Below are 12,822 nucleotides of genomic sequence, written 5' to 3'. Positions count from 1 at the left end.
CACGGGCCGGGTTCAGCAACGGAAGGTCAGATTGAAGGAAAACACAGAGAATGGTCTTAAACACAAGCCGAGTCAGATACCAGAAGAGTCACGAGCGTATACACAGAGCTGTAGGAAGACCAAGACACAAGACACAAGTGCAAAGAGCATGTGCGGGCCACAGGTTTATATGTCATCAGCCACACCCCTCTGGGGGATGGACCTCAGAGACCTGAAGGCATAAAAGGATTCCCACCATGCACAGCAGAATCCAAGATGGACGCCAGCACATGGAGTAACATAACTTCAGGGAAAAGGTAGGACCTTGACACTGGGTAGCAGTGACCATTACATGATTTCATTTATTGTTAGCTGTAAACAGCAAGCACATACGGGAAAAATAAAAAGGATCAATTTCAAGAGAGCTAATTTTTCAAGGCTGAGAGTTGCTCTCCAAGCCTTAGACTGGGAGGGAATATTGGCATTGATGAACACAACACAGAAATGGGAGTTCTTCAAAGACTGTATGTGAACACACTGCAAAATATATTCCCATGGGCAACACGTTTAAAGGGCTAAAAATCAAATCTATGTGGCTTACGGCCAAAGTTAAAAAGGCTATAGATAATAAGAAAAGAGCTTTTAATAAATATAAAAATGGTATACTTGGATTTTGCCAAAGTGTTTGACACAGTTCCCCACACACGGCTAATGTGTAAGGTAAAGTCTACAGGCTTGGAAAAATCTGAATGTAAATTGATAGAAAACTGGCTAAAAGATCGTATTCAGAGAGTAGTGGTTATTGATTCATACTCTGAATGGTCTGGGGTCGTCAGTGGTGTACCCCAAGGTTCAGTGTTGGGACCCTTATTTTTTAATATATTTATAAACAATATAGGGTCTGGGATTATAAATCCCATTTCAGTCTTTGTAGATGACACTAAGCTGTGCAGTGGAATAACGTCCTTACAGGATGTCTCCAATTTACAAGCCGACCTCAATGTACTGTGTAATTGGGCAACTATGTGGCAAATGAGGTTTAATGTTGATAAATGTAAGGTTCTGCACTTGGGGGCTAAGAATATGCATGCATCATACATACTAGGGGGGGGTACAACTAGGGGAATCAATGGTGGAGAAGGATCTGGGAGTTCTGGTAGATCACAAGCTTAATAATGGCATGCAATGCCAAGCTGCAGTTTCTAAAGCGAGCAAAATCCTCTCTTGTATTAAAAGAGGTATAGACTCCAGAGAGAGATATCATATTACCCCGGTACAAATCATTAGTAAGACCTCATCTGGAATATGCAGTTCAGTTTTGGGCACCAATTCACAAAAAGAACATTGGGGAACTGGAGAAAGTACAGAGAAGGGCAACCAAACAGCTATGAGGAAAGATTAGAGGAACTGAATTTATTCTCTCTTGAGGAGATAAAGGGGGGATATGATCTCCATGTATAATACATAAGGGGGATATGATCACCATGTATAATACATAAGGGGGATATGATCACCATGTATAATACATAAGGGAGGATATGATCACCATGTATAATACATAAGGGGGGATATGATCACCATGTATAATACATAAGGGGGGATATGATCACCATGTATAATACATAAGGGGGGATATGATCACCATGTATAATACATAAGGGGGGATATGATCACCATGTATAGTACATAAGGGGGATATGATCACCATGTATAATACATAAGGGGGATATGATCACCATGTATAATACATAAGGGGGATATGATCACCATGTATAATACATAAGGGGGGATATGATCTCCATGTATAATACATAAGGGGGATATGATCACCATGTATAATACATAAGGGGGGATATGATCTCCATGTATAATACATAAGGGGGGATATGATCACCATGTATAATACATAAGGGGGATATGATCTCCATGTATAATACATAAGGGGGATATGTTCACCATGTATAATACATAAGGGGGGATATGATCACCATGTATAATACATAAGGGGGATATGATCTCCGTGTATAATACATAAGGGGGGATATGATCTCCGTGTATAATACATAAGGGGGGATATGATCTCCGTGTATAATACATAAGGGGGGATATGATCACCATGTATAATACATAAGGGGGGATATGATCTCCATGTATAATACATAAGGGGGATATGATCAACATGTATAAATACATAAGGGGGATATGATCTCCATGTATAATACATAAGGGGGGATATGATCTCCATGTATAATACATAAGGGGGGATATGATCTCCATGTATAATACATAAGGGGGGATATGATCTCCATGTATAATACATAAGGGGGATATGATCTCCATGTATAATACATAAGGGGTGATATGATCAACATGTATAAATACATCAGTGGTTCATATAGTGAACTCGGTGTAGAGTTATTCACCCTGAGGTCATCACAGAGGATAAGGGGGCACTCTTTACGTCTGGAAGAAAAGAAATTTAATCTCCAAACACGGAAAGGTTTCTTCACAGTAAGAGCTGTGAAAATGTGGAATAGACTCCCTCAAGAGTTGGTTCTGGCCAGCTCAGTGGATTGCTTTAAAAAAGTCCTGGATTCTTTCTTAGATACACAGAATATAACTGGATACTAACATTTGAAGGTAAGCTTGATCCAGGGAATATCCTATTGCCTCTCGGGGGATCAAGAAGGATTTTGTTTCCCAGCAGGAGCAAATTGGATCATGCTTTGCTGAGTTTTTGCCGAGATCCTTCCTCTGGATCAACTGTGGGTATAGGATTATAACTTTTTTTTTTTTCTATGGTTGAACTGGATGGACTTTTGTCTTTTTCCAACCAGACTATGGAAGTCACACTTTAAAGTGGAACTTAACTGTATCTGACCACTGAAAACACCATTTAGTTCATAAAGCATGCTCACCCATCCATCCATTTCTCCATGCTTTATTTTGTTGAGAAATTATTTTGAAAACCAACCCTCAGCATTTCTAACCACAGCCTTGTGTAATGGCCAGGGGCAGACTGGCCATTTGGAAACTCAGGCACTGCCTGAGGGCCCAGGGTCAGTAGGGGGCCCAATGAGATGCCCCTAGTACCTTTTCCATAGGCTTTTGTGAGTGAGGGCAAGGACACAGGGGCCCCATGATCCCTTATTGCCCAGGGGCCCCATGAGTTGTCAGTCCACCCCTGGTAATGGCAGATGATTCATGTAACATTTACTTCCTGGAATCCATTTGTCCTTAGTTCAGGCATGCAGGCAGGAGTGTGTGCTTACTGTGAAAGGAAGAGTAATAAAAACAATAGAAATATGAGCGCTGGGTTACAGTAGACCAGTTAAGTACAGAAAAATAGGAGCAGCCAGCATAGAAGAGGAAACAACCTCAGATCCTCCAATAAATATCAGAAATAAAGGTACAAATGCGGCGCTCGATCATAGTTGCAACATATTGAAGATATCTCACAGTGTTAAAACTTCATTAATATAGTATATATAAATTAATGTGACTGTTGTGACACAACGAGCAGTAATAAACCTTCTGTGACTGCCGTGACCGTGGTGTTAAATGATATTAACAGCAACACCGCTTATTAGGTATAGATAATGCGGAGTGAGGTGACTGTGGATATACAGTAAACAGAAAAGTAAAATACGTGACTATTAAAACTGGAAGCAATGAGCATACTATGCACCAATTGACTGATAGGATATAGTTCATATGAGATGATGTGACTGTGGTGACACAAAGAACAGCGGATAACTTTCGTGACTGCTGTGGCTGGAAGCAATGAGCGTACTATGCACTAACCAGATAGCACAGATAAATGTGCGTTGGAGTAAATAAGACCTACTCCTCGGTACTCTGGGGGTGGGAACTCAGCATGCGGATGTGATCATCAGGTGGAGGTACTTCACCAGCTGTCATCTATCCAAAGCAGGTTTCCACATCTCAGGTTAGCTGTGTCCAGCAGTACAATTTCCAGCCATCAGGGGGATCATACGAGGCAGATAGGAGCCAGGAAAAATCCTTCAGAACAGGGACTCTCAGTGCCAGATAAATGAGCCCAGAGAGAAAAGAACTCCAATAGTGTAGTATGTTTAATGATCAAAATAGGGGTAACATCAAAGTACAAGTAAGTAAACAAAATCAGCACTTACATCTGAGGTAGTTAGTGGTTAACATTCCATAAGAAAGGGTATCTCTCTAACGCGTTTCGTGTAATAACACATTTTCAAAGGGAGAGAACCCGGTCCCAAGTGAGTCCTTAAATAAAGAAAGAGCAAATGTGCTCATTCTGCACATCTGCGGCATCGCGGGCTTCCCGCGCATGCGCACTAGCCATGTTTTTGGCTTATAGTGCATAGAGGACAAACAGCAGTCGCGCATGCCCAGTAAGACCTCCGGCGGCCATTTTGCCGTGGGTTGAAAACAATACATCAATGAGAGATGTGCCCAGCGCACAGGGGAATGTTCCTTCTAAATTAAAAGGTTTATCCGGGCATGTGGATGTCTACTTATTCCTCTGTGGCGCAATGGGGTCTGTGACAATCGATTACTCATCGGTAAGGCTATAGTATGACCCAAATCCCTGTGCAAGGATTTAATGGAAGCCACAGCACCACCTAGTGACCAAATTGGAAAAGACGATATGGGGAAAAGGATCTCTCCTAAATAAAGCCAGGAAACATATATGAAGCAAATCATCTAACAATCTATGATTAGTCATAAACGTCTTACAATAAGAAGAATCACTACCTCATAGTGACTGGATAATAATAGTTTAAAAACAGTATAAAATAATATAAAACATGTGTGTTAAAAAATTAATGGAAATTACAATGATGGTCATCAATACCCTATTAATAAACCATATGTAAAAAAGGTGAAAGAATAATATTAACTAATATCATACCGCTTAAATCCAGCATAAAGGCCTATAAGGCCAAATGACAGTAACATAAACGTATGCGGACATATTAAAACGAATAATAGTGACCATAAAACTGTGAATATATGAGACATGGGTCACAAAGGTATTAGAATATAAAAAATATAAACATATAAAATACACACCCACATGGGGTGGAACCAATAATCATGAGTATAAAAAATGGAAACAGATGAACCCAACTGAGGGGATGTGGGATTTTGTGATGCTATTAACTGGTATCAATGAAGCAATTAATGTCGAGGTCGATGTTCAGGCCTGATGGTGACAGCGTTTGCAATAAATATATCCATTTCGTTTCTAGTTTAGATACAGCTCTTTTGCTGTATGTACCTCGCCATTGTTTTTTGATAACATCAATTCCCGTGAATTTCAGACAGTGGGGGTTTCTGTGGTGGTGTTGTCTGAAATGCATGGATACAGAGTGTTCCTTAAATCCCTTAGTGATGTTTTTGAGGTGTTCACGCAACCTGTCTCTTAGCCTTCGGGTTGTCCTCCCTACGTATTGCTTCCCGCAGGAGCACTCTAAGAGGTAGACCACATGTGTAGTGTTACATGTAATGGTATTTTCAATGTCGTACGTTTTACCTGTAGCGTTTGATCTAAAAGATTTTACAGTACTTTTGTGTATACCATTACAAACGCATAACATGCACCTATTGCAGGGATAAAAACCACTGCGGTTAAAGAAAAAACTGGGTTGTTTGGGAGGGTTAATTATATTGGGTGCCAGTTTGTTCCTGAGTGTTGTTACTGTGAAAGCTCCTCCTCCAGATGAAAGAAAACAAAATGCTCATTAAAACTCCAGGGATGTATGGCATCATTTTGATCTAGGCCAGAAACCAGGAAGTAACTGAAGAAATGTAAAAAAAAAAATTAAAAAAGAGTAACTATATTAATATGATCTATTTACTAATGCTAGCAGCATAAGGATTAAAATAGTTAAAGTGATTCTAAAGGTTCGTTGTTTTGTTTTTTTTATAACAAACATGTTGTACCTGTGAAGGGATGGACGCTGATCAACCGACCACAGGAGTCCAATGTTGAGGAATAGCCTCAGCCGCCATTCTGGCCACACCCTCTGATGCATTTCACCCTACCTAACGGGGTTTGGTCACAGAGGTTATGACAAACATGTTATGCTTACCTGCTCTGTGCTGGTTTTGCACAGAGCAACCAGGATCCTCTTTTTCCCCCGCCAGCGCTCCTGGCTCCTCCCCCTTGACCAGTGCCCCCCCCCCCATAGCAAGCCATTTGCTGTTGGGGTACTGGTGCGTGCTCACTTCATGTTACCCATCTCTTACCTGTAATATTCCCTGCTCCACCTGTTGGTACGACTATCTCCACTGGGCGCAGTATGTCTTCCTCTGATGCTGGAGCACATCGGAAGTACCCGTAGATGAAATGGGCTACCTGGACCATCACTCGAGCCCAGTTTACAGAAATAGTGCTCATTAAGTTATGCTTGCTTGCAAAACTTGTGTCTGCGAAGAGTTTTCTTACAGGTACATCCAGCTCATCCGATGTTCCTTCAACTGCCAAGGAACAGGAGAAAATTTAGAAGAGTTGCATTTTATATGAATTATTAGGTTGCTCATGCGTATGGAGGATGTACAATATCTCACACATTCCAATGTAATCACTTATGCAGGCCATAGATGGGTCAAAAATTGGCCGAAATTTCGTCCGAAAAAAAATCAGCTGATTTTCGCATCGTTAGTGGGTCAATTGGTCGGCCGTTTTTCGGGGTTTTGGCACATTTTTTTTCATCGGTAAAGTTGGAAAATTCACGGCCGATTTTGACAATTGGCCAATTTTCCCGGCAATGATGGGCAAATCGGCCGATCGTTTTACCCATAAAAAATCTGCACATGAGCTGTGACCTGCAAGAAGAAGAAGAAGAAGAATAGTCCGCTTTTATATTTTATATTAAAAGTCTTGCAGTTGCAAAAATGTATCTATTTGTATCCGAATAAAAATATCTTTATCTGAAATAGATACAATGTTGCAACCGCAAGACTTTTTCATGTAACATATAATAGCGGAGCTCTCTGCAAGGACAGAAGTAAAAATGCCGGCCGTAGACGGGACGAAAAGTGGCTGATTTTTTTGCCATTGGTGGTAATGTCGGCCGATTGAACGACCGATTTTTTAATTTTTTTTTTATTTTAAACGGCCGATTTTCAACCCATCTATGGCCTGCATTAGTAATCAGATTGTTTCTCATCCCCAGGTCTCCCCTACATACAGATCTGCAGTGTGAAGCTTCAGGGAGTCGTGCTGTAGCACTCTGTTCCCCGCGGCCCCTACTCCCCTCCTGTCCATCCTAGGTGCATGTATGTGACATCACCTGGGATGGAGAAGAATGGTGGGGCTGGTGAGGACCAGGACTCCCAAAACCTACTCTACAGTATATTGCCATCTCCGCTTGCTGTGCTCGGCCGCTACAGTCCCTCATGTAATGTGCCCTTCTGCTCCCTCCCATGTAATTATTATTATAATACAGGATTTATATAGTACCAACAATTTGCGCAGCGCTTTACAAAATGAAGGTAGACATTACTATTACAATACAATTTGGTACAAGAGGAACAGAAGGCCTGGCTCGTTAGAGCTTACAATCTAGGAGGAAGGGTTGAGTGATACAAAAGGTAATAGCTGTGGGGGGGGATGAGCTGATGGAGGAAATAAATGGCGGTTTACTATGTAGAAGCAGGATAGACTTATTTAAAGAGAAAGGTTTTCAGGGATTGTCCAAAGGTGGATAGATTAGGAGACAGCCAGACAGATTGGGGTAGGGAGTTCCATAGGATGGGAGAAGCTCGGGAGAAGTCCTGGAGGCAAGCATGGAGGTGCAAGCGTGGAGGTGACACGGGAACTAGAGAGCAGAAGGTCTTGGGAGGATTGAAGAGAGCAGTTTGGTTGATATTTGGAGACCAGGTAGGTGATGTAGCTGGGGGCAGAGTTGTGGATGGCTTTGTAAGTTGTTGTTAGTATTTTGAATTTTGTTCATTGAGCGAGTGGAAGCCAGTGGAGGGATTGGCAGAGAGGGGTAGCAGACACTGAATGGTTGGTAAGTTGGATGAGCTTGGCAGCAGTATTCATGATGGACTGGAGGGGGGATAGTCTATGTAAAGGTAAACCAATGAGGAGGGAGTTGCAGTAGTCAAGTCAAGAGATGACCAGGGAGTGAATTAGGAGCTTTGTGGTATCCTTGGTTAATAAGGGGCATATTCTGGAGATGTTGTGGAGGTTGAGGCGGCATGATTTGGACAGGGATTGGATGTGAGCCTGAAAGGATAGTTCAGAATCCAGGGTTACCCCTAGCACCCTGGCATGTGGGGATGGGTTGATAGTCGTGCTATTGATCCTGACTGAGAAATCAGGGGAAGAGACACGTGGGGGAGGAAATATTATGAGCTCAGTTTTGGATAGATTGAATTTTAGGAAGAGGTGTGACATCCAGTCTGATATATCTGTTAGTAAATCGGTGATACGTGAGGAAACTGATGGGGTGAGCTGAGGAGTAGAGAGATAGATTTGTGTGTCATCAGCATAGAAATGGTGTTGGAAACCATGGAAAGCTATCAGCTGACCCAAGGAAGAAGGAAGATGTAATATAGCCTGCTGCTGACTCCATGTACAAAATAATATATCCTGGTGCTACCCCTCCATGCAACGCGCCCTGCTGCTGCCCCCCATGTACCGCGCCCTGCTGCTGCCCCCCATGTAACGCGCCCTGCTGCTGCCCCCCATGCAACGCGCCCTGCTGCTGCCCCCCATGCAACGCGCCCTGCTGCTGCCCCCCATGCAACGTGCCCTGCTGCTGCCCCCCATGCAACGCGCCCTGCTGCTGCCCCCCATGCAACGCGCCCTGCTGCTGCCCCCCATGCAACGCGCCCTGCTGCTGCCCCCCATGTAACGTGCCCTGCTGCTGCCCCCCATGTAATGCGCCCTGCTGCTGCCCCCCATGCAATGTGCCCTGCAGCCTCCCCATGTAATGTGCCCTGCAGCCTCCCCATGTAATGTGCCCGGATCACTTTTAAATTACAGCTGGAGGCCAGCTTTGACCAGGGGCGGACTGACAACTCATGGGGCCCCCGGGCAATAGGAGATCATGGGGCCCCTGTATCCTTGCCCAAACTCAAAAAAAGCCTATGAAAAACGTACCAGGGGCATCTCATGGGCCCCCTACTGACCCTGGCCCTCGGACAGTGCCTGAGTTTCCAAATGGTCAGTCCGCCCCTGGCTTTGACTGAAATAAATACAAAGCACATGGCTGCTACTGCCACAAGTTTGCTTTGTGCGCTTCGCTCTCGGGACGTACATAGTGGTTAAATCCTGACTAATAGTAATGTACCGGCTACCTACCCCCTAACACGTGAACATTATCCTCAAACACTGTGATCATCTGCAGCTCCTGGATCTTAGTACAGCGTCCAAGTGGGAACAGAACAATGATATCAATATTTGGATTTTCTCGAACACCCTCAATTGCAGCACTTCCCGTGTCTCCAGATGTTGCTGAAACATAAGATACACAGCGCTGAATAATACAGAAAGCTCTCTGAAAGCTTCTGGTCAGTAATTAAAATAATCAGTCAGTAATAAATGTGAGATATAAACACGGGGTTAAAGTGGACCTGTCAGTAACATAACAAGTCTGCATGAATAAATTCCTGATATGTCACAATACAGAGTAACAGTATCATTTTCTTTTCAGAAAAGCTCCAACTTTTATCGTTAAAAAGCAATCCTCAAGATTCAGTCAGTCTTTGTCTAGGCTCAAATGATGTCATCAGTGCGCTGCAGGTAGGAGGATCAGACTGTACATTATAACACTGCAAGGTGAGAGGATGCAGCAGAGGCTGATTTGTGTAAGGCATTTGTGAACACAGCCAAAAATTGCACAAGCACTAAAATTTACATGACTGTCACCTCAGTCCAGAAAGTAGATGCTGACCCTGGATGGTGGCTGAACAAAGATGGTTCAGTTCTTCAGGAGAGGAAATCAGATGAATACATTGTTGGGGGGAGTGCTGTGATCTCAGTGAGAGGTAATAAATAGCTGGAAGTTTTACACATTAGACACATTACTGCGTGCAGCACACAGCAAGAAAACATGTAGCTTGTGTTAAGTCTGATTTACTCTCCAAAGTACCACACTTAAAGGAAATCTGTCCACTGAAAAATATGTGTATTTCAGATGTTGTGTCACTTAAAGTGGTTGTAAACCTCAGACATGAAATATGAACAAAACATATCCCTCTATAGTGTGTATTTGTCTCAATCCAGAGCACTAAGAGTCATTTCTGTCTCTCTGCTATAATATGAGTCACTTCTGACAAGTTTTCATGACACGAACAGAAAAATGGTGACAGGAGAGGACACAGCCTGTGATTGACAGCCGCAGCTCTGTTCCTGTTTTAAGGGGGGGGGGGGTTCCCTTCCCTCCAATCAGTTCTCCTCATTAATGTAACTTCAGCACCCCACCCCCTGCTTTTCATAGCTGAGAGATCCTGTGTAAATTCTGCACTTTGAATGGATGTAGGAGAAACACAACTGTAGATAAACAGGTACAACTTATGTAAGAGGACGTTTTTCATCTCTGTGTATTACTTGAAGTGTTTCTAAAGGCTTTTGTTTAAGAAAAAATAACAAATATGTCTATATACTTACCTGTTGTGTGCAGTGGTTTTGCACAGAGCAGCCTGGATCCTCCTCTTCTCAGGTCCACTGCATGCTCTCCTGGCCACTCCCTCCTGTCAGGTGACCCCACAGCAATCAGCTTGCTATGGGGGCACCCGCTGTCTGTGTGTCCAGTCACACGGAGCCACGGCTCGGCCCCCTGCTCTCTCACTTCTCATTGGTTCACTTGCTGTGATTGACAGCCAATGCCTCCCGCTTCTGTCTCAGCCAATGAGGAGAGGGAGTCCAGGAACAGTCCAGTGCACATCGCTGGATCAAGAGGGGGCTTAGGGGAGTATTAGGGGGGCTGGGGGGGGGGGATGCTGCACACAGGTTTTTTACCTTCGTGCATAGAATGCACAAAAGGTAAAAAAACCTTGAGCCTTTACAACCACTTTGAGGCCAGTCACTTCACTGGGTATATGTGAGGATTTACAACCGCTTTAATGTGCTTTCATATATTTTATGAACGATATGAGAAAAGTCAGCCATCTGTGGGATAACAATGATATATTGGTGACAACGTACCAACCAGGATGTTCACATGCCGCTTGCTTTCCTTCAAAAAGTAATCCAGAAACTGGCCCATACAGGACATAGCGAGGTCTTTAAAAGCGTATGTTGGACCGTGCCACATCTCCATCACATTCAACCCATTTTCCAGTCTGGTAATTGGAACGATGTCTTGGTGTCTGAAGCGCAGTAAAGCTTTGTCGATCAGATCTATACAGAGAAGAGTTATCACTGCTTTCCACATATCTAAACCCAAAAACCATAAATGTAATATACTGCAGCTTACCAGTCCTGAGATGTGGTGGCTGCATTAGTTTTCTTTTTTTTTTCTTTTATCTTTACCTGGTGATCTGGCAGCAATCCACCTCCTGTCTTAGACCTCATGCACACAGATGCAGAAAACGCCACTTTCAAGGGTGTTTGGGGTTTTTTTTTTCACCTCTGAACACCACTGCATTTTAGGTAATGGGCCCATGCAGGTGTTTTCGTCCAGTGGCGGAAAGAAATTTCCCAAGCATGCATTCCCCAAGAAGCGGCTTTTGCGGTTTCTCCACACAACGCATATACATGCCCTAAACACATGTAAACACGTGTGTGTATTTACAGTGAAGGAAAGAAGTTTTTGATCCCCTGCTGATTTTGAATGTTTGCCCACTCACAAAGAAATGATCAGTCTAAAAATCGAATGTTCGGTGTATTGTAACACTGAGACAGAATAGCTACAAAAAATTCAAAAGAAATGCATGACTAACAAATGATGCACTGATTTGCATGTGCATGGTACGTATTTGATCCCCTATCATTCAGCAGAATTTCTGGCTACCAGGTGTCTTCTATACAGGAAACAAGCTGAGATTAGAAGCAGTCTCTTAAAGGGAGTTCTGCTAATCTCATTGTGTTACCTGTATAAAAGACACCTGTCCACAGGAACAATCAAACAATCAGATTGCAAACTCTCCACCATGGCAAAGACCAAAGAGCTGTCCAAGGATGTCAGGGACAAGATTGTAGACCTACACAAGGCTGGACTGGGCTACCAAACTATCGCCAAGCAGCTTGGTGAGAAGGTGACAACAGTTGGTGCAATCATCGCAAATGGAAGAAACACAAAACAACTGTCAGTTTCCCTAGGTCTGGTGCACCATACAAGATCTCACCTCATGGAGTGTCAATGATCATGGGAACAGTGAGGAATCATCCCAGAACTACATGTGAGGATCTTGTCAATGATCTCCAGGCAGCTGGGACCACAGTCACCAAGAAAACAATTGGTAACGAACTATGCCAACAAGGATTGAAATCCTGCAGTGCCCGCAAGGTCCCTTTGCTCAAGAAAGCACATGTCCAGGCCCATCTGAAGCTTGCCACTGAACATCTGAATGATGCAGAAGAGGACTGGTTGAAAGTGTTGTGGTCAGATGAGACCAAAATCGAGCTCTTTGGCATCAACTCAGCTGGCCATGTTGGAGGAGGAGGAATGCTGCTTATGACCCCAAGAACACCATCCCAACTGTCAAACATGGAGGCGAACCATTCTGCTTCGGGGGGGGGGTTCTGCTAAGGGGACAGGACAACTGCACCGCATCAAAGGGACGATGGACGGGGCAATGTACCGTCAAAGCTTGGGTGAGAACCTTCTTCCCTCAGCCAGGGCATTGAAAATGGGTCGTGGATGGGTGTCCCAGCATGACAATGAC

The 12,822-nt window shown here is 43.6% G+C and overlaps 1 protein-coding gene across 4 annotated transcripts in view; it reads right to left on the bottom strand.

Annotated features, from left to right (window-relative positions):
• Positions 1-12,822, bottom strand: part of LOC149450180 (threonine synthase-like 2) — a 45,186-nt gene that overhangs the window by 22,461 nt on the left and 9,903 nt on the right. For all 4 annotated transcript variants that reach the window (XM_089692336.1, XM_089692335.1, XM_089692337.1 and 1 more), the window contains 3 exons: positions 11,141-11,335; positions 9,296-9,448; positions 6,229-6,459 (listed from right to left, as the gene is read on the bottom strand). In XM_089692336.1, coding sequence (XP_089548462.1) covers positions 6,229-6,459; positions 9,296-9,448; positions 11,141-11,335 — 579 coding nt within the window. The remainder of the gene's footprint in view (positions 1-6,228; positions 6,460-9,295; positions 9,449-11,140; positions 11,336-12,822) is intronic.

The sequence above is a fragment of the Staurois parvus genome, unplaced genomic scaffold (genome assembly GCF_062004578.1).
Source record: "Staurois parvus isolate SC_StPar_1 unplaced genomic scaffold, SC_StPar_1.0 ptg000581l, whole genome shotgun sequence".
In the NCBI taxonomy this organism is placed as follows: domain Eukaryota; kingdom Metazoa; phylum Chordata; class Amphibia; order Anura; family Ranidae; genus Staurois; species Staurois parvus.
The sequence above is the reverse complement of the archived record's forward strand: the minus strand, read 5'-3'. Positions and strand labels throughout refer to the sequence as shown.